Genomic DNA, 25231 nt, shown 5'->3' with positions numbered 1-25231 from the left:
TCAAGGAGAGGGTCGGCTCTGCGTCTCCTGCCTTCCTCACACTCCTTCCCCACCAGGCCACCCCAAGTGCTGATGTTACCTTTTGGTACATTTTGTGTTCGTACATGTAACGGATGGTCTCATTCAGGTCCTTCACGTGAAGCTGAAAGGTAAGAATATTGACACGTGGACCGACATATGAAGAGAAATCATTTGCTGGATAACCCACTAATAAAGCCCTAATGCTGCTCTGTAAATTCTTATTTACTGGCCCTTAGAAAGAATCGTGGTGACCGACTACATTACCCCAAAGTGGTACCTCGCATGTTCTATTCAAATATTTAAAAGGGGGAAGAGAATGTGCTTTCTCCTTCATTATTTTGTCTGGAGCATTCAGAGGCTGGGTTCTGTTATTGCCTCTAGTGCCACGTACCCAAGTCTGGAGACAGTTTACTGAGGCTGGGATATGAAGAGAAATGTATGCAAAACCTGAGAGGCTCTAGATAGATTTTGGGCCGCTAAGCCTGGCCCCTATACTCACCTACCACACACAGAAATCAACCCTGGTCGAACACTAGAAATACACATCACAGTCTGAATGTTGACCCCAAGCTTTTGTTGGCCAGTCTCCTACTCTGTCCTCACAATGTTAAGAAAGACTGGATACCTGGAAGGCTCAGTTAAGCATCTGCCTTCGGCTCAGATCATGATCCCGGGGTCCTGGGATTGAGCCCACATCTGGCTCCCTGCTCCAAGGGAGCCTGCTTCTCCCTCTCCCTCTGCCTGCCACTCCCCCTGCTTGTTCTCTCTCTCTCTCTCTGACAAATACATAAAAAATGTTAAACAAAAAACAATGTTAAGGGAAACTCACATCGTCATTCGGAAACACCAGTATGCCAGTAGCTCCATGATCGGTGAAGTAAATGAACACATGATCCCGGGGGCCACTGCCAAGAGAGGGTGACAGACAAGGAAAGTCAAACCAATTCCTAACCCCATTTCCATTTCTCTGAAAAGTTGCTGTAAGAAAGAAGCTCGAGGCCTACAGTCTCCCAATGAAGAGGAACGGAGGGGCTGCGGTCAGCCCTCGCCCTCCGCTCCCACAGAGGGTCACCTTGAACCACAAGGCACATGGAGAGCTTCAAAGCTATGAATGATGGCTGGGGAGGAAGGGACATTCGCTGAGCAGTCAGTCATAGGACCAGGTGTGATTCAAACTGGGGGAGGGGAGTCCTTTGGTAATTGGGCCCCATGCCAGCAGCCACACTCTCCAACCAGATTGCCCCCAAATGAGGAAGGAAGCCAGGACACAGAGAGGAACACAGTCCTTCAGCTCTGACTCCTTCCTTTCTGGGCCCCTCAGACTGCACACCGACTGCCCCCCCCATCTGCCTGCCCACACACTTCCCCATGCCTGCCCCTTCCCTCCTGAGAGGTACAGTACCACTGAGACAGTCTGAGGCATGGCACCTGAGTCCCTGCCATCACTGAGAAGTGCTGCATGAAGAGATGCTACACATCTCTGACCCATAGCCTGTGGCAGGCAGTCGGGCTGGTTTTCCCCAGCACGAGGGCTGGCGCTGTGCACGTGAATGTGCTCCTCTCCCCACCAGGCTCACCTCGAATACGGCACGGAACTGGCAGGCCAGACCCTCTGACCCAACCGGCTGCGAGGCTCTGTGCCTGTCTCGGTGTATCCCGCTGGTGGCGGAACATACCAGCTCTAGGATCCGTGGACAGCAAAAAAGCAGTGGGTTCAAGTGACAGGGAACATTTCATTAACAATAATGAGGGATGGGGCACCTGGGTGGCTCAGTGGGTTAAAGCCTCTGCCTTCGGCTCAGGTCATGATCCCAGGGTCCTAGGATCAAGCCCCACATCGGGCTCTCTGCTCAGCAGGGAGCCTGCTTCCTCCTCTCTCTCTGCCTGCCTCTCTGCCTACTTGTGATCTCTGTCTGTCAGATAAATAAATAAAATCTTAAAAAAAAAAAATGAGGAATCCTGGCTCCTTGAGTGAGTTCGGGACACAAACAGGCTCCCCAAAAAAGCCTCCAGCTCTGCACAGCCTGTCTTAAGTCAGGACAGAGCTCCCGGCTCTGTCACTTCTCGGCAGGAGCCAGGCCAAGAGTAAAGGACGCCACCTCTTCTGGGTCCCAAGTCATTCAGAAAAGTGTGGGAGCCACAAAACAGACATTACCTCTTCAAGACCTTTCCAGATCCTTTGCCCTTCACTGCTTCCTCATCACCTCTCAAGACGGCGAGGAAATTCTGCGGGGTGACGTCCTACAAAGAGTTGAAGTGAAAACCAGCTGCAGCTGTCATTCTCAATCCGAGCGTCTGCAGAGTCTGTGGCAGACCCGGGCCCGCGCTCCAGCCGTCTGTGGAGTCTGTGGCAGACCCGGGCCCGCACTCCATACGTCTGCAGAGTCTGTGGCAGACCCGGGCCCGCGCTCCAGCCGTCTTCAAGGCTCCAGGTTTCACTGCGAAGACTTTGGAGCCAGGTAAGGCCCAAAGCAAGGCCAGTGTTTCTGGGGCCTGTGCATGACCCCTTGTCAAATACCCTTGCCTTTGGCTGATGGCAACTCAGCAAGCTTGCCATTCCTCCTGACCATTGCAAAGTTCAGGTGGGGAAACCCAAAGATGCGGGGAGGTAGGGACAAACAGCAGAGGAAGAGCGAAGCCCCCCCAAAGGTACAGCCAAAAGGGACGGAAACTTCAGCCCTGGGCCTCCCTTTGCGTCCAATATGCAGCCTAGAAGGTCAAATCCCAAGGATGCTTGATTTCCTTAAAGATTAAAGATAACACTGGGGGCACCTGGCTCAGGTCATGATCCCAGAGTCCTGGGATCCAGCCCCCTGTCAGGCTCCTTAGCTGAGCAGGGAGCCTGCTTCTCCCTCTCCCTCTGCCTGCCGCTCTGCCCACTTATGCTTTCTCTCTCTGTGTCAAATAAATAAAATCTTAAAAAAAAAAGGTAACATTGATGTCTGATCATTTAAGAAAAGCAATCCAGAAAAGTATAAAAGTGTGTGAGGGGGAAATCTTACCACCTAAAATCTTACCACCTAAGATTCCAGACATTTCCTTATCTCACTATATAAAAATAATTTTATAAAAATGGGATCATCAATATTACACGTATGATGTGTTCAATTTAAGTGTACTTGAATTTAAAAGAAACTGAAAGAACTGCTGAATTTTGGATAAATGCTTCTTTACCACCAGGAATATTAGTTCCTAAACGATCCCTCTGAAATCAGGGAAGAGAGACTGTGGCAAACCATAAGGCGGCATCATTTTGGGGCTTTTTAAAAAAAATGTGTCAATTAATACAACTTGAAATTGATTAGGAGGAATTTAATTTGGAAGTGACATACGATAATTAATGAAAACCTATCTTCAGCGAAATCCAGGGATACGCTGCACCAGGGCTGGTGCTGAGAACACTGATTTTCAGAAAACAGCACCAATCTATAATTGGATTAGCACCAAGACATCAAGAAAATCAGGTATTACTGAGGGAAATCTATTTTCAGGCTGAAAGTGCAAGACTGGAAACTAAAGATCAGTAGACTAACTCTTTTCCCCATGTTTTCCCTCGGCTTTCTTACAAAACTCTCAGAAATCATTCCTCAAGCACGAATCTTACTAGAAACATGAAGCAATGACCAGAGATCAGTCTAGTGAGGTTCTGACCCTGGAAATGCAAGAACGAGGGGGAGAACCATCCCCGGAACGGAAACAGCCCGTGCTGCCTCCAGCCCGCGCCCCTTACCTCGCCGGTGTAGTCCTTCAGGACCCCCGCATACACGTCGGAGCCATTGGGTCTGTTGATCACGATTCCTGGCGTGGGGTTGCTGAAAACCAAAGGATACCTCTGAAGCAGGCAATAGGACATGTCTTGGAAATCTCTCTTCAAAAATACACGCCCGTATGTATATAAGCAGAAAGTGACTGTGTTTGCCAAAGCCATGTCTCATCGCCCACATGGTCGCCCACATGCCAGGGGCTATAGAGCAGGGGTGGGGGGTGGGGGGGCTGGTCTCAGGCAGCCCACAGGCCTTGAGTTCTTGGCAGGAGTGGTGAAGGGCTGTCCTGGAAACTGAGGACAGGTGTGCCTGGCCTCCTGTGGCAACCATATAGCATCCTGAGGCCAAGACCTGTGCAAAAGGCCTCTCAGAGCAAAACTAGAGAGAAAGCCAGGACAAAAGACAAGACTTTAAGACACGAGCTGAAGACGTGAGCACTCAGAATGGATTACGAGCCATCCTGGGGTCACCCCACCTTGGCCCTTGGCTCCAGCAGGGGAAACAAGGGGTGGAGAGAGAAGCACCGGTCACGTGTGGTACCCACCTGCTGCCCCTGATCTCCAGGAAATCAGAGAAGCAGGCGTGAGGTTGTAAAGCTGAATTCAACAAATAATGAAAGCAAACAAGCACAGGAGGAAAGGGGCGTCAGATCTAAGCTACAAACCAGAACCTTCTAGGCATGGGGGCTGTGGAGGTGACCCCTGTGTGCTGACCACCCCGCCCCTCGAGCCTGTCTGGGTGGTCAGGATCAAGCATCACAGAATCCAATGGTGAGTTCTCTAAGCCCAGAAGGAACCTATACTTTAAACTCTTCCAAAGCACCAGCCCCGAACACCCTTCAGCGCCCACTTTCTATGCCGCTGCTACTAGCAAGTGGCTCCAAGTTCTACAGGAAGCAGCCCTGTGGGATTCCATCTGTGGGTCTGTTCACATCCTAAGGTCTGCATTCTAACGCTAATTCTAAAGATTCCTGTAAGTTCATATGAGCTTAAGAAAACTATATCCTGGCAGGGGGTAGGGGCATGCCTGGGTGGCTCAGTGAGTTCAACGTCTGACTCTTGGTTTCAGCTCAGGTCATGCTCTCAGGGTCCTGAGATCAAGGCCCCAGGTCAGGCTCCAGGTTCCACGTAGAGTCTGCTTGAGATTCTCTCCCTCTACCCTTCCACTGTCCCCACTAATGCATGTGTGTTCTCTCTCTAAAATAAATAATCTCTTAAAAAAATGCTAAGAAAAAATTACACATATATATATATATATACACATATATGTGTGTATACACACACACACACACACACACACACACACACACACACACACTTTTTTTCCCCCCGAATTCACCATCAAGTTCAAGACACTGCCTACTTACTCTTCTGAGTTGGCTATGTCATCATACATCATCACAATGATCTGCTCATCAGGAATCCCATTTCGGTGAACGATCTGGTAGGCATGGCATGCATCGGCCTGGGAGAAATGATTTTGTCAAGTGTTAGATTTTTCCCAGAAGGAAGCAGATTTTGGAGTTCTAAGGAGCAACACATTCTTTCTCAACAGAAGACATGCTCTGAATCATTCCCTATTGGTTAGGTATTTAAATGATTTTAGAACACATACATTAATATTTCTTGCAACCCAATTTTTTTTTAAAGATTTTATTTATTTACTTGACAGACACAGATCACAAGTAGGCAGAGAGGCAGAGAGAGAGGAGGAAGCAGGCTCCCCGCCGAGCAGAGAGCCCGATGTGGGGCTCGATCCCAGGACCCTGGGATCATGACCTGAGCCGAAAGCAGAGGCTTTAACCCACTGAGCCACCCAGGCGCCCCTCTTGCAACCCAATTTTTAAACCTTCCCCACCTTGCCCATTATCCAAAGTCTCATCTGTCTGGCAGTTGGCATAGATGTGGACTACACACAGACAGGCACGCACACACAGCACCACTGCTATGGGTGACCAGGACCTTAGGAGGTGCTGGATATTTTATTTCCCTTTTCCACACCAAGTAAAAGTCCCCTGAAAGCACTGAGCTGCGTCCAAGGAACGGAATGATGAACTGCAGATCAAGGCTTACTTCTGTATCAAACAGGATTCTTCTGATTCAAGTAACTTTTGCTGCCCAAGCAGCAAAATTGAGCAAAAACTCAGAAGTTTAGCTCTGGAATTGACAGGAGGCACGCACTAATATACTCTTTAGCTTAAAAAAATAACAATGAGGGGCGCCTGGGTGGCTCAGTGGGTTAAAGCCTCTGCCTTTGGCTCAGGTCATGATCTCGGGGTCCTGGGAATGAGCCCCACATCGGGCTCTCTGCTCAGCAGGGATCCTGCTTCCCTTCCTCTCTCTCTGCCTACTTGTGATCTCTGCCTGTCAAATAAATACATAAAATATTAAAAAAAAAAAAAAAAAAAAAAAAACAATGACAGCAAGGGTGACAACATTAGGGATGAGAGACAAGCTTTGTTAATGGGACTCCTTGTCCTTAAAAGGGTGAAGACATTCTTTGCTTCCTTTCCCGATGCCACGTGGTATACTCCAGGACATGGGAGTCACTTGAGGACCAGAAGAAAAATGCCCCCCAACTTTCTGCTTCTGTTTCATGGTGTCCTTCAAGAACAAAGACATAGGGGACCTGGGGTGGCTTAGTCCCATTAAGTGTTTGACTCTGGATTTTGGTTCAGGTCACAATCTCAGGGTCATGAAACAGAACCCCGCGTCGGGCTCCACACTTGGTGTGGTGTCTGCTTGAGATTCTCTCTCCCTCTCCCTCTGCCTCTCCCCCTGCTTGTGTGCTCTCTAAAATAAGTAAATCTTAAAAAGAAAGAACAAAGACATAAACATGAAGAGAATAAAGAGCCCAGCTATCCGCCTCTCTAAGGAAGAGCTTTAGGAACTGGAGCTCCTGCACACGTTACACTCTCCGCATCACCGAGCACGGCAGTCAAGCCTTACAGCCAGCACTTTCCCTACGGATGCCTCACAGGACTTCACGGCCACAATAGTGTTAAATACATAGTCATTGAACACCAGTTGGACGAGTCCAGGGTCTGGCCCTTGGGAGCTGCTGGAGGAGCGGACGGCTGCATAAACACGAACACTCATACATGTGTCGACTTTCTAGTACTTGTCAGGCACCGGGCTGGGACTCCTACGCATTATGTCATCTGATTCTCGTAGCAACCCTACACGGTCAAGGTAATGATCCCCACATTATAGATAATGAAACGGGAGCTTAGGGAGGGGAGGGGACCCGCCTGAGTCACCCAGCTCTGAGTGAGATACCTCTGGCACTCTGACTCCAGAACTTGACATGACTAATCATGAAAGTTAGAGAAGCCTGGGGAGCATGAGCAGCTGAAAATCTAAAGAAGTCATTTGAAAATAATGACTAAGTATTTCGTATATACACAAACTGTTAAAACATTTAAATCCTTGTTTCTGTGGAATAATGAGAATCCTCAACAGCAGCTGTGGTAAGAAAGGAAACAGCCCCCAAATATGTCCACATCCTAATCCCCAGAGCCTGTGACTAGGTCACGCCACATGACAAAGGGGAATTAAGACATGGATGGATTTAAGATGGCTCATCTTAAATAGGCTGACCCTAAAATAGGGAGGTTATCCTGGATTATTCCGGTGGGCCCAACGTGATCATAGGGGTCCTTGAATGTGGAAGGAGGAGTTGGTGTCAAGGATTTGATGTAAGAAAAGACTCAACTATCACTGCTGGCTTTGAACATGGAGGAAGGGGCCAGGGGCCAAAGAATGGAGACAGCCTCTAATAGCTGGAAAAGAGGGCGCCTGGGTGGCTCAGTTGGTTAAGTGACTGCCATCAGCTCAGGTCATGATCCTGGAGACCCAGGATCAAATCCCATAACAGGCTCCCTGCTCAGTGGGGACTCTGCTTCTCCCTCTGCCCCTCCCCCCTCTCATGCTCTCTCTCATTCTCACTCAAATAAAAAAATAAAATCTTTAAAAAAAAAGAAACTTTGACTATAAAATAAAAGCTGGAAAAGATAGGAACATGAGACCTCCTCCAGAGTCCCCAGAAAGGAACACAGCCTTCCTGACACCCTGATTTAATATGGTAAGACCCATTTCAGAGCCGTAACATAATAACTGTGTTAAGCCACTAAGCTTGTAGTGATCTGTGACAGCAACAATAGGAAACTAATCCACTGATGGTGGAGGTTCACTGGGATCAGCTCTCCACTTGGGAAAACACCTTCCCATTATCCAACTGAGCTGAGGCTCATCCCTGCCAATGCAGTGTTTCTGCTCCTAGCAAAACCCTGCAGAAACTCTACCCATGTGCAGTAGAAGATTACTCACAGCAAAAAAAAAAGAAAAGAAAAGAAAAAAAAAGAAATAACCCAAGGACCATCAATAGCTGGAAAAATAAACTCCTGTGCTCATATAATGTGATCCCATAAAGCTCACGGAAGTGGACGGAGGAATGGATGAAATACAGCCCATGTTTCAAAACAGATGAATCTTAGGAACATAATGAGAAAAAGAGCAAGTCACAGAAAAATACATTCACTATCATTGCAGTTACACAGAGACCAAAACAGGGCAAGCAAACATTATGTTGTTTATAATTAAATACTCATGTGGTGAAACCATAAAGCAAAGTGAAGGAATGACGGAGAGAAAACGCACACACTCACCTTCTGGAGGAAGGGAGGGGACTGGATCAGATAGGGGATAGGGTCTTAGTCATGATCTTTTTTTATTTAAGTCTGATACAGGTATTCATTTTATTATGAAATTGCACACACACTCTAAAGACAGTTGTTTGCTTTGTTTTTCATTAAAAAAAAAAAAAATTCAAACCAGTATGTCAGATTTCACCTACCCTTATGATAAAAGTAGAAGTGAGCAGGCACACCCACCCACTCCTTGGTGACAAGTCATCCTACTATTGATTTCTTTTGGCAGAAGCCAGATTCATTTAAAAACATGAAGACACTTAGGAATAAACCTAACAAAAGTATAAGACTTGTACAGTGAAAATTCAAAAATGTTGCAGAGGGAAATTAAAGATCCAAATAAGCAAAGAGATACCTCATATTTGTGGATCAGAAGACTTAATAGTATTAAAATTAAAAAAAGAGATCAGCAGGTTTTTTTGCAGAAGTGGACATGATGATCCTAAAACGTATAGGAAATTGCAAAAAACCCAGAATAGCCAAAACAGTTTAAAAAAGTTTAAGGACTTTCAGTTCCTTTCGTATATTCAATGTATTATGCACTGTATTCCTAAAATAAAGTAGCTAGAGAAAAGAAAATGTTATTACAAAAATTATAAGGAAAATATATTTATGATGCTGTACTGTATTTACAGAAAAAGATCTGCATATAAATGGACCTGTGCAATTCAAACCCATGTTGTTCCAAGGGTCACCTGCACATCAGAGAAAGAACAGTCTTGTCAACAAATGCGGTGGGGACTATTTGGAAATCCACATAAAAAGATGAACTTGGGCCTTCATTTCACACCAATTACAAAGATCAAACCAAAATGCATCATAGACTTAAATGTAAGGGCTAATATAATAAAACTTTGGAAGATAACTTAGAAAATTCAGGACCTTAGCCAAAGACGTTGAAGATAAAACACCAAAAACATGGTTTATAAAAAGAACAAAAATATACACTGGACATCAGCCAAATTCAAAACCTGAATGCTTCAAAAGACGTCATTAAGAAAATGAAAAGACAAGTAACAGAGCAAGAGAAAGCATTTGCAAACCACATACTGAGAGAACTTGGACCTGGAATGTGTAAAGAAATCCCAATACGACAATTAACCCGCTCAAAAATAGAAGATTTTGAACCAACAGTTCACCTAAGATACACAAATGGCTAAAAAGCACATAAGATGCTCAATATCATTAGTAATTTCGGAAATGTCAATAAAACCGTAAGATACCAGTTCACAGCTAGATAGAAAATAACAAGTGTTGGCGAGAACTTGAGAACCAGCAACCTCCTCCATGCACTGCTTGTGGGAACGCCAAATGCTGCCGCCATTTTGGAAAGCAGTTAACGGTTTCTGAAAAGGCTCAACACAAAGGTACCATATGATCCAGCAATTCTATTCTTTCTGCCCAAGAGAAAAGACAATTATCCGAATGAAGATTTATAGAAAAATGTTCTTAGCATGATCGTTCGCAATAGGCAAAACATGTAAACAACCCGAATGTCCATCAATTGGGAAATGGACAGAAAAACTGTGATCCATACATACTGTTCACTATTCTTTGCCAACAAAAAGGAACAAAGTACGGACATGCTACAACACAAGATAAACTTCGAAAACATTATGCCAACAGAGACAAGAGAGTACATGCCCAATGGCTCCATTTGTATGAAATGATCAGAAATGGCAAAGTTATAGAGACAGAAGGTATATTTTTAGTGGTGGTGGCGGGCTGGGGATGGAGGCTGCAAATGGGCCGGAGGGGTCTAACCGGGTAGACAGAAATGTTCTAAAACTGATTTAAGGTGCTGTTTGCACAACTTGGTAAATTTACTACGAAATCACTGAGTTGTATACTCGAAGAGGGTGAATTACATATCCACAGGGCTATATATTTTAGAAAAGGCAGGCTCGGTGTGTCCTGTGTTGGCGCTCTCCTCCACTATCTGGACTCGTCCACCTTGACAGGCGGCACATGCTTTTATCCCCGTGTTGAAAATGGGGACAAACTCTGGGAAGGGCTCAGAGAGTCCAGCATGAGTCTCCTGACCCCGACCATGCCTTGTGCCCTTCTCCCACAAGCAGCTCTCTCGCTGTCAGGTCATGGTTCTCTCCTGGGTCTGTGGAGGACCAGTTGTCTCCAACTTTGTTACCTCAAAGGGATTCTTCGTTAGGCTCAGGTCTATTTACTGGCACTCAAAACAAGTAAGAATCGGGTTAAACTGAGTCAAATACGTCAGAAATGGTGTTAAAAGCCACTTGAATTACTTCCCTGGAAATATCTGGCCAAATGTATTTCCTTCTTAAAAAGAGAAAAGCCTACGAGGCGGCATGGGGAGAGAGCATTGAGCAAGACTACAGAGAAGGCGAAGCCCTCTGGCCCAGGCTGCTGTGAGTCAGCTCATTTCACAGCTGGCACTGGGCGTTCGGACAGGCATGCGGAAGCATCCCGTGATGCCCTGATGTCATCCACTGTCCGACACTGTCCGCTCTTGCTGCCTTCACTTCAGGCCCACCGTCAGCTAAATGAGGACAACCGCCTGGGAACCAAGCTGACATTCAATTACCACGCTCCGGTCACGGTCAGGGTAAAGGGGCCCACTTTTAAGCCAGGAAAGGATCTGAGAAGGGGGCCTCCTGGTCAGCTCATGGACAGAGAGACACATATTATCACTTCTTGGCACATGCTGAGCACTGCGAGGTTAGGCAGGGGTTCTCTGAAGAGTTGCCCCACTGAGCCCACCACCAACTCAAATGTGGCAGGGGAGAATCAAAGGTTTAAAGTTAGACTGGGGAAGGGGAGATCAGACAGAAAGCAGTGGTTGTATGGGGCTGGGAGGGGAGCAGGGACTGACTAGCAAAGAGGCACTAGGGAACTTTCTAGAATGATGGAAGTGCCCTAAAACTGGGCTGTGGCCATGCATGCAGAACAGCATAAATGTACTCAAACTCACAGAACTATGCAATTATCACAGGTGAATGTATTCACCTGAATAAAGCTGTTTTTAAAAAGTGGTAACCATGGGGGTGCCTTGGTGGCTCAGTCATTAAGCGTCTGTCTTTGGCTCAGGTCATGATCCCGGGGTTCTGGGATTAAGCCCCACGTCGGGCTCCCTGCTCAGCGGGAAGCCTGCTTCTCCCTCTCCTGCTCCTCCTGCTTGTGTTGACTCTCTCGCTATGTTTCTCTGTCAAATTAATAAATAAATAAAACCTTTAAAAAAAAAAAGTGGTAACTACACACATTTTTTAAAAATCTATAAACTGAAAGGTGGTTTTTCAGAAACGTGATGACTCTGCCGCTTGGCTCTCCACGTTTCTTTCTCCCAATTCTAACAGGTGTGGGTTCTAGGCTTTTCCCTTTTCACCTCAACAGAAACCCGCCTTTCTGCCTCCTGGCCCCTAGGACAGATGTTCTGAAAGCTTCCAGAAGGAGGGGGCGGCCCTCTTTCTCTCCACCGCAACCCAACTGCAGACCAGTGGTGGCAGGCTGGGGGGAGCGGCGTCAGCAACCCACAACCCCCAACCCTGCATACACAGCAAACGACCTTCTCCTCGGGAGCCCTACAGCCAGCCACTGCCTCTGACCCCCCAGTCCCCTGCCTCCCGGTGACACCCGGCTTCCATATGCCTGTCCTCCCCGCTCCTGTCACCCCCAAAGTCCCCGTGTGACAGTGAACTTCACCTGCCATCTACCTCAGCAGCCGCCCCTAGGACTCCACCTTAGATCCTCCTTGGGCTCACGCTCAGACCTCTGTCCTGAATGTAACCCTCCTCCAACCCCAGTTCCTCCTCTGATGGCCCATTTCGTTTCCCTTGACAAGTCTGTTCCCAGACACTGCTTGTACTTCAGGACCTCTCCCTCTCTCCTCGGCCCTGGCCACTGCAGGAAGCTGCCCCTGCAAGGCCTTGCCCCCCACAGACTCCCAACACTGGACACCAGCCACGCCTCAGACCAACCCCTTCATACTCATCGATTAATAATCCCAGCCAAAGATGGAAAACAGAGAAACTCAACTTGGTCAAGACAAAACATGATTTAAATAGCCATCATCGGGGCACCTGGGTGGTTCAGTCAGTTGAGCAGCTGACTTGATTTCCACTCAGGTCATGATCGCAGGGTCCTGGGATCAAGCCCCGTGGCAGGTTCCACACTCAACTGGGAGTCAGCCTGAGATGCTCTCTCCTCTCTCTCTGCCCCTCTCCCCACTCATGCACATGGGCAGGCACACGGACACGCTTGCTCTGTCTCAAATAAATAAATCTTCTAAAAAAAAAATAAAAAGGGCACCTGGGTAGCTCAGTCAGTTAAGCGTCTGCCTTTGGCTCAGGTCATGATCCCAGAGTCCTGGGATCAAGCCCCACACTGGGCTCCCTGTTCAGTAGGGAATCTGCTTCTGCCTCTCCCTCTGCCACTCCCCCATTTGTGTGCGCACTCCCTCTCTCTAAGAAATAAATAAAATCTTTTAACATATAAATAACCATCATCGAGCATAGAGCAAAGCAATCCACAATGATTTAAAATGTGCCTGGGGGGGGACACCGAGGTGGCTCACTTGGTTAAGCGTCTGCCTTCAGCTCAGGTCATGATCCCAGGGTCCTGGGATCAAGTCCCACATCAAGTTCCTTGCTTGGCAGGAAGCCTGTGTTCCCCTCTGCCTGCCACCCCCTGTTTGGGCAGTGTCTCTCTCACATACACACAAAAACAGATACAATCTTGAAAAACAACGAACAACAACAAACTGAAAAGCCCAAACATTAAAATAAATAAATAAAAATAAATTGTGCCCAGTGTACTTGTCCTCCCTCAACAAAAGCGATCTGTGATAACAAGTGCTGTGTTAATCCAAGGAAAAGGTAAACCTCCATCAAAAACCCAAGTTTAGAAGTCTATATAGGTTCTATGAGGAAAGTTCTTTCCAATGCTGTTTTAACGATTAACCTCCCTAGTCAAGAAAGCAAATGTTGGCAGCCGCTGAGAACAGAAAGAGTCAGCAAGCAGTGCCACCGCCAAGGTCAGCGATGACTCAGCACACGCAGTTCCTCGCAGGGAGGCTGGGATGAGTACTTCACTCTTAGTCTGGGATGAGTACTTCACTGGGGGCTGCTTCTTTTGCCCTGCTTCCCTGCAGTCAATTTCAGTATTATTTCACCCAGGGAAACTACAACACTTAAAAGAAGAAAGTTTTCAGGCAGCAAGGGTAACTGGAGTCTTGTGCTTGATATTTAACCAATAATATTCTTTTAGAGCTGCTTGTATACAAACCAGCATAAGACAGCCCATTCACCATCAATGACCTGTATTTAGTATCTTATCCCTTATCTTTTGAACTTGTGGTTATCGAGGGAGGAGAAAACAGAGAGGACAGGTCTTGTACTCAGGTTTCTCTCCTGTAAATGGGTCAGTCAGGGCCGTGGTTAAGTATTAAACGGAAAAGAGATCATGTTGTCCTAACAACAACTTTTCAATTAAGCCACGTTTCTTGTTCGGCTAACATACAAGACCACTCACAGAATAGGTCATTCAATAATCATCACATTTTAGAGCTGGTGGCGGGTTCTTCTAAGCCCACCGCCTACTTAACACATAGGAAAACTGACAGCCAGGAGCAAAACTCGCAAGACGACAGTGCCAAGTCGCCAGGCACACGGCCTCTAGGCCTGCGCTGTCCCAATCGGCAGCCTCCGGCCACACGTGGCACCTACACACACTTCAAGCATGGCCAGTCCAAACTGGATGCATCGTGAATGCAAACGCATACCTGATTTTGATGATTTAGTGAAAGTAAAAGTGTAAAGTATCTCATGATTAACTTTCTGTATTGATTACAGTGAAATGGTAACAGCTTGCATGTATTGGGATAAACAAGACATAGCCAAGTTAATTTCACCTGTTACTTTTTACTTAAAAACAAAAACAAAACCATGGCTAGGGGTGCCTGGACAGCTCAGTCTGTTAAGGGTAAGACTCCTGATTTCAGCTCAGGTCATGATCTCAGGGTCATGGTGATGAAGTCCCAGAACCTAAGTCAGGTTCGGTGGGGTGAGGAGGTTCGGAGCCGACGACTAAAGAAAGAATTCTTAAGATGTCGTTGGTGCAAAATGGTGGTTTATTAAAGCACGGGGACAGGACCCGTGGGCAGGAAGAGCTGCTGCTGCGGGTTGTGAAGGTGGGCATGTTATATACCCCACGGTTGGGGGGAGGTGGTGAAGGGATGGGAGATTTCAACAGAGTTCTCACATGCTAGGGAGGGTCTACAAGGTGCCGGGGGGAGTCTTTGCCCTTATGGCCTGATCAATGTCGTCTTTAGGTCAGGCATTAACATCAAGATAATTGGGAGATTCTTGGTGGGGCATTATGATCCGGCTATCATTTACATTCCTTTCTACTCCAGTCTCCTCCAGTTTATGGTGGGAGGGGGACATTAGGGCTTCAGGAACCAAGAGTTATTTGCCTCTGGAAATTTGTGCTATTGATAAGGTAACCTCCCTGTTTAGGTCTCTAGGACATCTTGTAGGGCAAGGGAGATTCCTGTTCTGCAAGATTGCGATCCCTGCAAGTTAACTATTTATCGTTTTATGGCAGTCAGGGGTGCCTGAGGAATGCTACACATATGGAGGGGAGCGGGTGAAGAGGGGGTGCAAGGCGCCAGCTTTTGCTTTGTCCTCAGCCAGCCTCCTGCTCCCTCATCAATGGGATCAAGCTCAGCACTGGGCTCCATTCTTAGTAGGGAGCCTGCCTGGGATTCTCTCTCCCCCTTTCCTTCTGACCCTCCCCACTGCACACGCACGTGCTCCATCTCTCTCATTTATAGTAAATAAATCTTTAAAAAAAGAAACATAGAGGCCTGTGGTGCTTGTACCAGAGCCCTGGACCTCAGTCCCGTGTGCACCCAGCTTGCTGTGTGGCCTTGGGCGAGTCTTCTCCACTCTTCAGGGCTCCGTTTCCTTATTCGTAAAATGAAGGTGTTAGTGGGTCTCAACTGGGGGCATCTGGCAAAGGCTGGAGACATTTTTGGTTGTTATGATGGATCAGGGATGCTCCAGGTATCTAGTGCGTGGAGGTCAGGGACGCTGCCAAACACCCTGCTGTGCACGGGGCAGTCCCCATAACAAAGATCGACCTGGCCCCAAATGTCAACAGCGCCAAGGCTGGGAAACCCTGTGTTAGACTGAGGTGGCCTCCGTAGGGCCATTCCGGGGAACTGCCAAACTGTCTTCCACAATGGCTCTACCATTTTATGATCCCCCATTCCCCCACATCCCTGCTCGCACCCAGACTTCTGCCAGCTTTCAGGAGCTCAGATAGGTTTTGAAAAAGTCTGTTCTACGGACAGTGCCCAAGATTGTTTACAGATTACCACAGTCATAAAGAAAAACCTCAGCCATTGTCTTACCTGGTGCCTGTAATTATACCAGCCATTGGAGCCCGCGACAATCACCACCCAGTGCTTGCCTCCATCCTCAGGGTCATCCACGGTAACAGCACCGGCGCCCAGCAGCACGCTGAGCAATACGGCTACTTCCCAAATCATTCTATGCCTCAGAGTTCAATGGCAGAAATCTTCAATGGAAGAAAAAAAGCAGTCAAGCAAAAGAGGAATGACAGAAACAGAGGAATACTGTTGGCCCCTAAGAAAATACCACAGCCCATGGGTCAAAAAGATAAGAGCATTTGGTCATCTGATGGAACAGCCTAAGGATAAAAACAATGACAGAGCAGAATTTTATCTTTGGCTCTGCAGCCCCTTTCCCTAGGGGGAAAAGGATCTACCCATCTCTCTCTCACTCCAGGTGGAAGTTATGGGTATAAATCAAAGCTGAGAACACTCTTTGGGCAACCTTAAAAGGTTTTAACAAGTTTTTGTCATAACTTGGAATACAGCACATAAATCTCACCAACAAAATTCACTGTATTAGATAAATGTCTATCACATTGCATGAAATGTTTGCAAGAAAATACACATATAACAGGTGCACACAAAATGGGGAAGGCAGACACCATTTAACAGTAGTTATTGATGGGTGGTGGTGGAATTTAGGATCTCTTTTTATCTTTTTACTGTAACAGATATTACTTTTGCAGTAAAGTTTATAAAAATTCAGTGTATGTCCAATATAAACACAGAGGGACGATTCCTAAGTTTGTGAGCAAGTTATCTGGGTAAGCAACATGCAAACAGTAGCAGTCCAAGTTAACGTCTTTGTACATTTATAACCCATTTACATGTAGTCACTACAGCCGATTGAACAAGTCTTATCCCTTGTTTTAGCGGAAGGGGAGGTTAAAGCAAGAGAAGCTAACCTGTCCGATATTCACGAAGAGCCAGCTCTAGCCAGAGACCAGAACCCGTGTCTTCTGAATTCCCGGCTCAGTCTTTTTGCCATGGCCCTACGCAGAGACTTCCTTCTTAATGAAATACACGCCCCACCTTATACTCTACCACCAAAGCTTCCACGTTTTAAAGTAAAAGGCAGCACGCAGCCCATGACCTGGATATCTTGCCTCCCTCACACCAGACTCTGCTGCCCTGCATCCTGAATACGTTATTCTAGAAAAGGCGCCCTTCCTGTGATAGAGCTAGGCCTGTCACACTAAGAGGAGCAACGGTCTCTGAGATGCAGGGACTCAGCAGCACCAAGTCTGCGAGGCTGATCTCTGCCTTCGCTATTCGTCCAACAGCGCTCGTTCATGCACCGGCCTGTCCATTCAGGCAGCTGGCCAGAGGCTCCCAGACACCTCCCCTGATGGAGAACAAACTAGCTGCTCTGAAGGCAGAAGGGACAGGACGAAGCCTCTGTCCCTCCGGGCACAGAGCCAGCTAAGGGTTGAGCCTCCTGCAAGCTTTAGAAATCAGCCTTAGCGCCCTGTGCCTACACTGTGCTCAAACTCAAAATGGACTGAGCAATGGGTTCCCCCACAAGGTAAGGGAACAGGAAGCTCTAATTCTGATCAAAATTTAAAAACCCAAGAGCGTCTTAGGTCACTGCTTCTCCAACTTGATTGTGACCCCCATCCTCTGGGGATACAATTCTGATTCAGTAGGGCAAGGGTGGGCCCCAGACTCTGCGTTTCCAAAAAGCTCTAGGTGATGCCCAGGACTCTAGTTTGATGTATCGGGGCTCTCCACTAACCTTGGGGGGCTCTAGTTCACCTCTGGTCCAAAGCCCCACAAACTGACACTACTCCTTACCCGCCACCCGCCTCTGGTAGCTTTTTTTTTTTTTTTAAGTAGGCTTCACACTCAATGTGGGGCTTGAACTTATAACCCTGAGATCAAGAGTCACATGCTCCACTGACTGAGACAGCCAGGTGCCCCGTCCAGGACCCCAATTCTTCCTTTCTTTGTTAGAGAGAGAGAGAGGGAGGGAGAGAATGCACAAGCAGGGAGAGCAGCAGGCAGAGGGAGACGCAAGGAGCAAGGAGCCCAATGCGGGACTGAACCCCAGGACCCTGGGATCATAACCTAAGCCAAGGGAGATGCCTAACCGACTGAGCCACCCAGGCACCCCCAGGAACTCCATTTTCACTGTGTAAACAGAGTTGGTGCTAGATGCAGACTTCATTAGCATCACGGTACACCTGCCCATGGATGAACGGGTAACTACAATAATGTACCCCAGATTTGTTCTTAAGCTTATTCTAAAATGGTCATGCTTTGTTTTGTTGTGTTTTGTTTCTCAATACGGCATATGACGGATGAGGTCAGGGAACAGGTGAGGCCAGTGGACAGCTCAGGCCACCCCGGTGCCAACCAGCAGGCCTTAATTAATGTGCTAACATGCACCTGAGGGCGCTCTCCCAAGTCCTCTTGACCTGACCATGGCTCACTGCAGGGCTGGGAGGTAATTTACAGCAGAGGAGACAGTGACTACAGAAGCAACCCCACCAGAAGCTCTTTGTTTCCAAGCTCGCCCAGGAGCCTCCTGACCACACCTGAGCCTTCCCCTGGGGTAGCGGCTAGTACACTTTTTCTCTAAAGGGCTGACAGTAAATATTTTACCCTGCAGATCACACCATCTCTGTTGAGCTCTTCTGCCCTGTACTGTGAAAGCAGCCAGAGTCCACAACTAAACCAGTGGGTGTGGAGATGTTCCAATAAAACTAGGACAGGTGGTCTCTTTGGCCTGCCCTAGAGAGCGAGAATATGCCTTCAACCCACATGACCAGTCCCGCCTGGCTGGTTCTTTTCTTCCACCAGCAATCATTAAACGGGCTTCCTGGTTTGCATACCAGTTTCTGAGTTTGGTTCATGTGACTTAATCACAAAGAGGCTCATTCCTGAGAGGCCCTGCCATGTGACTTCTTCTCTTCATACTTAGGGACAAAAATACATAAAATACCAGAATGAAAAGGATGGCCTGCCTATGAACCACAGAACGGCACCACCAGCCTAAATGCCTACACTGGCAAACACCCCAGCATGCGCTGAAAAAGCAACGCAGGGTTATTTTTACAAATTCAAATTCATCTGTCATTCTTCTCCTAATATGCTAGCACTCTACCTCTCAGTGACAAAAAGTGCCTTATTAATACACAAATGATACTTTCACAGTTAACGTTTGGCAATGGTTCCCGTCTATCACTTTTTTGTTTCTTATAAAAACAGAGTATGTTTCCTTGAGCAGAATGGCAAGCAAAAAGCCTCACAGTATGACACTGATTGGAAAATGTCACTTAAAAAACACATATGCTGAGGGGCATCTGGGTGGCTCAGTCAGTTAGGTTTCCAACTCTTGATCTCAGGGTCATGAGTTTCAGCCCCGTGCTGGGCTCCACACTGGATGGAGAGCCTACTCAAAATAAATGAAATTTTAGGGACACCTGGGTGGCTCAGTCAGTTAAGTGGCTGCCTTCGGCTCAGGTCATGTTCCCAGAGTCCTGGGATCAAGTGCCGCATCGGGCTCCTTGCTCAGCTGAAAGCCTGCTTCTCTCTCTCCCTCTGCCTGCCACTTCGCCTACTTGTGTTTTCTCTCTCTCTCTGCCAAAAAAAAAAAAAAAATCTTTTAAATAAATAAATAAATGAAATTTTAAAAACACGTATGTTAATACCATTCTGGGAAATATATTGGGGCCTGGGGTGAAGAGGAGACATGAAAGTAATATAATCTTTCCGTTACCCTCAGCAAGAACACGTCTCAAAGCAAGCAGCCTCGCCCAGCCATTTCCTGATCAGCAATATTCTTGGTAAAGTCAAAGCCTCAAAACAAAATCACAAATAATTCCGCCACATAACACGACTGTGATTCTTGTCCTATCAAAGAGAAAAGTTCACGAAGACAAAGTAAGGGATCCCTGCAGAGCTAGCTCTCCGGGATGGCTATTTTGTAGTCTCCCCACCCATTCATTTCAATAGCCGACAAATAAACACAGCTTGAGCAACCACTAGGCGACAGGTGCCGAACAGGGACCCAATGACAGAACCCTTCATATGATTTAAATCCACACATTGTCAGAGGGGATGAGTGTTAGGGAAAAATACAAGGCAGGAAGAGGAGTCCAGTAGGAGTAGGAGGCACTGTTTTTCAAGACTTGAAGGAGGTGAGGAAGTCCCCCGTTTCCCAACAGCTAAATGCTGGAAGCCACATACATGGTCATCGACAGAGGGCTGTCTAGCTAAGTCAGTTACGGTACAGCCTTATGATGGGACACTGGGGAGCCTTTAAGAAGAGCAAGATGGGTCTCAATGCGCCGAGAGTGGGAAGATCTCCCAGGGGTCTGTAAAGGATGTATGCGGAGCCTGCTATCATCTAGGGGGAGAAACTGACAAAGACAGGTGTGACCCTAACCAGGGGAGAAAAGGTGTCCCCCAGAGCACACGTGCGGACATGCTACACGGGACGGCAGAGTGGGATACTTGTGGGTTTCTGCAATAAGCCATGCAAAATGTACACTTCACACAATCCTCGCAAAAGCCTATGGGCCAGCCTCATCGCTCTGTTAGTGGAGCTGAGCAGAGAGGCTGGGCAGAGAGAGAAATGTGCTGGTAAGTAGCACCACAGGGGCTGACACACAGATCTGCTCCTGAGACTGCTTTTTCTACTCCACCCCCTCACTTGTCACAAGAAGAGCTGTTTATGCGAAGGTCTGCAAGACTGGGTCACCACAAGTGGATGCACAACACATCCCACTCAGGGCCCGAGCCCCTCCTCAGCAGGTCACCACCCACCCCCAACTGTGCTCTTTACCACCCTACTATTTTAAGGTACTTGTGGGCAATATGTATAAAGAAGAACTCTCCTCTTAGAAGAGCCCTTCAAAGGAAAACCTGAACCACACAAAGTCAAGATCAATGGCCAAGCCTCTACAAATGAATTTTACCAGCCTTCAATGACAAGTCCTCTGCTGTTCCCACTTGGTCTGGCATCCCTCTCACAAGGAGACACAAAGTCAGTAATTCCATTAAAGGACTCTGCTTGACTTAAAGAAGTAAGCTTGCAAGGGAGGTTCAATTCATTTGAGAGGTTCGGGACAGAATGCCCATCCTAGATAAACTGTCACCAGCAACACAAGTAATGAGGCCCCAATCACAGGACTATCAAAGTCAAGTTCAAACCAAAGTCTGACACCAAAGCCCACATCTTAACCATCAGATGTGACCTCTCACTGCCAGTCCTGATTTCCTACTAGCTCTGGGTTAGAAACAAGAAAGCAAAGACAAGCAAAGCAGTAGCTAGGCAATGACATCTGAAAAGAGCTTTCCAAACCTGAAGGTCTTTTGATTCCGCTCTTCACTCCGGGGGCTTACAAGAAGATCAACGTAAGTAGACCCTGACTGACCACATGCAAGAGAGATAAGGAAAGATGATAAGGACCCCTCCTTCACCAAACTGAGTCACATTCCTCTGAGCACCCATCTCAAGAAGGTCTTGGCCTGCTAAGCTCAGTTTACCCAGAATCCTGTGAGAATGGCCCACTTTTGTTATCTAATCAAGTTCCTTGCAATTTTCCAAGCACTGACCCTTTCAGCCTGCCCATAAATCCCAACTATCCTTGCTGTAGTTGGATCTGAGCTCAGATCTACACTGAAGTATCTGTCCCTAACATAATTACTGGAATAAAACATGTCTTTCCTCTCTGGACCTTAATTATCTGTGCAATGAGATGGTAGAACTAAAAATTAAGATTCATATTCAGTTCTCAAACCTTTTTAACTTCCTGTTTTAAGAGTGAGATTGAAACAAAATCCAGGGCACCTGGATGGCTCAGTCTGTTAAGCCTCTGCCTTCAACTCAGGGATCAAGTCCCGAATCAGGGTCTCTGCTCAGCAGGGAGTCTAATTCTCCATCTCCACAATCTCCCACCATGCATGTTCTCTCTTTCTCACAAAAGCAAATTTTAAAAATCTTTTTAAAAAATTTTAAAAGGAAAAACAAAACAAAAAATCCAACTTCCAACTAGCTCTTGTCTCAAATGAAAACTATTTTTATTAAGGTTCATCAATATTTTTCCTACACGGAAAATTTTTGATTCGGGTACATGTCCTTTAAAGTTACCTAATTCTGACTATATGCAATTTTTTCCTTTATATCTCTGCAAACTGGGTAACAGCAAGACAAACAATTCTTATCTAAAGACACACAAATGAATTCTATCAAGTGGAGGCTGGGTTGATTTCCGGTTGTAGAAAGAAGCCAGTTTTGCCTGTCATTTTTGCCCATCGTTTCATTATTTCTGACCCTGGAGTCTCCTTTGATCTGGTGGCAACTATCACACTACATTTCCTCGTAATAAGTTAAATATAATCTTTAGTACTTGTTCACTTTTATACCTGCATCAAGTGATGACTTTACCTCTCTTAAAAATGATCTTTTGGGACACCTGGGTATCTCGGTCAGTTAAGCATTGACTCTTGGTTTCAACTCAGGTTATGATCTTATGGGTCATGAGATTGAGCTGGGGCCGGGTTCCACACTCAGCAGGGAATCTTCTTGAAGATTCTCTCCCTCTGCCCCTCCCCCCACTCTCTCTCTCCCATATAAATAAATAAATCTTTTAAAAAAGCTGTATCTTTTAATATTACAAAAAGTACAAGCAACTAAATCATAGTTCGAAATAGACACATTGATAAACACTTTAAAAGTTTCTTAAGTTAGAAGAATTTTTGAATCTAGCAAAGTAAAATTTGCCCAATGGTAAACAGTTTTTCCACATTTTTATTTTCACAGCTGACACTTAAGATACGCACACTCTTTTAAAAGATTTTATTTGGCAGAGAGGGGGAGAGAGCACAAGCAGGGGGAGCGGCAGGCAAAGGGAGAGGGAGAAGCAGGCTCCCCGTGGAGCAGGGAGTCTGAGTTAAGGGATAGGGGACCTTACTCAAGCGACAGTATTCACTTCAATATACTTTTACTGAACAATGCTGGGCATGGTATATTTCACCTCCCTAACAGTTAACATTTTTTCTCTTCTCCTTTCCCACTGCAACATCTTTAAAATCCTTTAGAAGCCTCAGCAATTCTCCTGAATATTACCACAGGCACTCCCCACTGGGACCTCTCTTCAATGCTTTTCCACACTACAGAACTACCTAAGATACACATCTACTAAATTCAGTTTCCCAGGGGCTCAGTCGGGTAAGCATCCACCTCCAGCGCAGGGCATGATCTCAGGGTCGAGCCCTGAGTCAGGCCCACTGTTCAGCGGGGACCCTGCTTTTCCCTCTGCACCTCCCATCCCTGCTCATGTTTGCTCGCACATGCTCTGTCAAAGAAACAAAAATCTGTTTAAGAAAACAAATTCAGCTTCCCAAGCTTTCAGGACAAAATCTAAGTCTCTTAGAGCAGCACAGAAGGGCTTGCAAGATGTACGACTCTATTCTTATGAAACAGAGCTCATGAAATGCACCACCCACACGAAATCCCTAATTCCAACCAGGCTCCATGGCTCTGGTCCAAAAGTATGGCTCTTTCCATGCCTTCACCATGCTGTTTTCCAGATGAAACATTCTTCTCCATCACTCTAGCTCCTCCCATCCCTTCAAACTCCATTCCCGTGCTTTTCTGCCAAATTCTACCTCTTCCCACAAATCAGGATGAGATGCTTCCAACAGGGTTAGATGCTGCCCCTGTGCAAACCTGAAATACTGAAACGATTCTCTATACACTGCCTCTCCCCTTTAGAAATAACCCCTGCTCAGTGAGTAAGGCTCAGTGAACATTTGCTAAGGAATGGAACCCTAAGGCAAAAAAAGCTGAGCTCCTCCATTCTCAAGGACCACAGGGCAAGTCTCAAACAATGGGCATTTGTTTTCATGTCTAAAACGAAGCCCATGATGCAAAGTTCCTTCTTCCAGGCCCCCGATTCTACCATTCTTGGCATGGAATTACCCACGAATATATAACCTCACCTCTAATAGTTCAGGGATAGGGGACCTAACCAAACTTTCACTTTCATGCTTGAAGTGAAATCACCCTGAGTCCCACCAGCTCAAACCTCTGAGAACTGGGGCATCCCCAACTTCTCAAAAGGAATGTTTTTACACGTTTGGGTATTTCTGTCGTTGTAGTTACCTGCTTTTACCCTTGGCTACAGAGAACTGGGTGGAAATGGTTGCAGTTCTCTACATTACAAGAACCTAGAGCCCTGCTCCTGGATTGTGAAGGTCGGACCTAAGCGCCAGACCCTGCCCAGCACACCCTGGCGATGGGACCTTAGCCAAGACCCTCTCCGTGCGCCCCCTTTCCCCCTTCGCTCAGCGCCTGGGCTTCCCGCCGGAGCTCGCGCAACAGAAGAGAGCCCCCAGCAGCCCACGACCACCTCTCGGGAGGATGGGCTGAGAGGTCGCAGCATTTCCCTTTGGGATTCATCATTTCCCGAAATTCTCTTTCGCAGAGTGAGAAGCGGATTACTCAGGGCCGCGGGAGCTGGAAATCCCGCCCGTGCGGCCCAGAGCCGCGGCAGAGAGGCAGCCCCGGCCCGGGACGCGGGGTCCCGCCCGGAACCCCGGCTGGGGCTCGCGGTTACCTGTGGCGGAAGCCCGCGTCGGCGGCGGTGGGGGGCAGGATCGTGGGAACTCCTCGCGACGCGCAGCCCCACACGCGCAGCCTCAGAAGAGCCACCTCGTGAAACCGGCCCTGCAGTGATTGCAAGTGGCACCTGGCTCCCGGCTTTAATGGCCTAGGGCGCTCCATTGATTGGTGGAACTTCGGAACGGGCACCTGCGAAAGCCAATGGGAGGCGCGGCAAGGCGGGGCCGGCGAGGCAGAGGGCCTACAAGTCCCAGCATGCAGATGCAGGAGCTTCTGCATCCCGCGAACCTTGCAGCTGGGGTTCTCCCAGGGCTCTCCAGCTTGAGCAATGCGATGGGGCTGAGGGGGGCTTGCCTGGAGACGCAGGTAATTCCAGAGTGTCCACCGAAAGATCAAAACCGGTGTGCGGGGGCACTTTAACCCACTGGTTCCCAAACTTGTCGCACTTTGGAATCATCTGTAGGGAAACTTCAAAAATACCGATGCCCCTGTGCTGCCCCAGGCATCATCGTGAGTTCCTTGGTCTGCACGTGCTCTGGGTTTTGGAATCTTTAAAGATCCCCCCGTGAATCGAATGTGCAGGTCCATCTAATCCTCGAGACAACCCTATGAGGGGCCGGCACTATTATTGTGGAACCGGTTTTACACTTAGGAGGACAAATTAATCTTCTGAAGACCGCATTAGCTCCCAAGTGGCGGGGACAGAACCCACACCCAGGCAGTCTGTCTAGTTCCAGAATCCTGTCATCTTCATCCCTGTGCAATGCCATTTATCA

General features: G+C 47.3%; 1 protein-coding gene across 1 annotated transcript in view; it reads right to left on the bottom strand.

The window, feature by feature from the left end:
- The window catches only part of LGMN (legumain), a 32873-nt gene extending 8297 nt beyond the window's left edge, over positions 1–24576 (bottom strand). Inside the window, exons 1-7 of the mRNA XM_059182459.1 lie at positions 24451–24576; positions 15881–16047; positions 5152–5249; positions 3752–3833; positions 2177–2262; positions 851–926; positions 80–142 (exon numbers count right to left, since the gene is read on the bottom strand). Of these exons, the coding sequence (XP_059038442.1) occupies positions 80–142; positions 851–926; positions 2177–2262; positions 3752–3833; positions 5152–5249; positions 15881–16018 (543 nt within the window). The 5' untranslated portion in view covers positions 16019–16047; positions 24451–24576. The remainder of the gene's footprint in view (positions 1–79; positions 143–850; positions 927–2176; positions 2263–3751; positions 3834–5151; positions 5250–15880; positions 16048–24450) is intronic.
- Positions 24577–25231: the final 655 nt, after the last annotated feature.

This window comes from Mustela lutreola, chromosome 7 (genome assembly GCF_030435805.1).
Source record: "Mustela lutreola isolate mMusLut2 chromosome 7, mMusLut2.pri, whole genome shotgun sequence".
NCBI classification, from domain to species: domain Eukaryota; kingdom Metazoa; phylum Chordata; class Mammalia; order Carnivora; family Mustelidae; genus Mustela; species Mustela lutreola.
The sequence above is the reverse complement of the archived record's forward strand: the minus strand, read 5'-3'. Positions and strand labels throughout refer to the sequence as shown.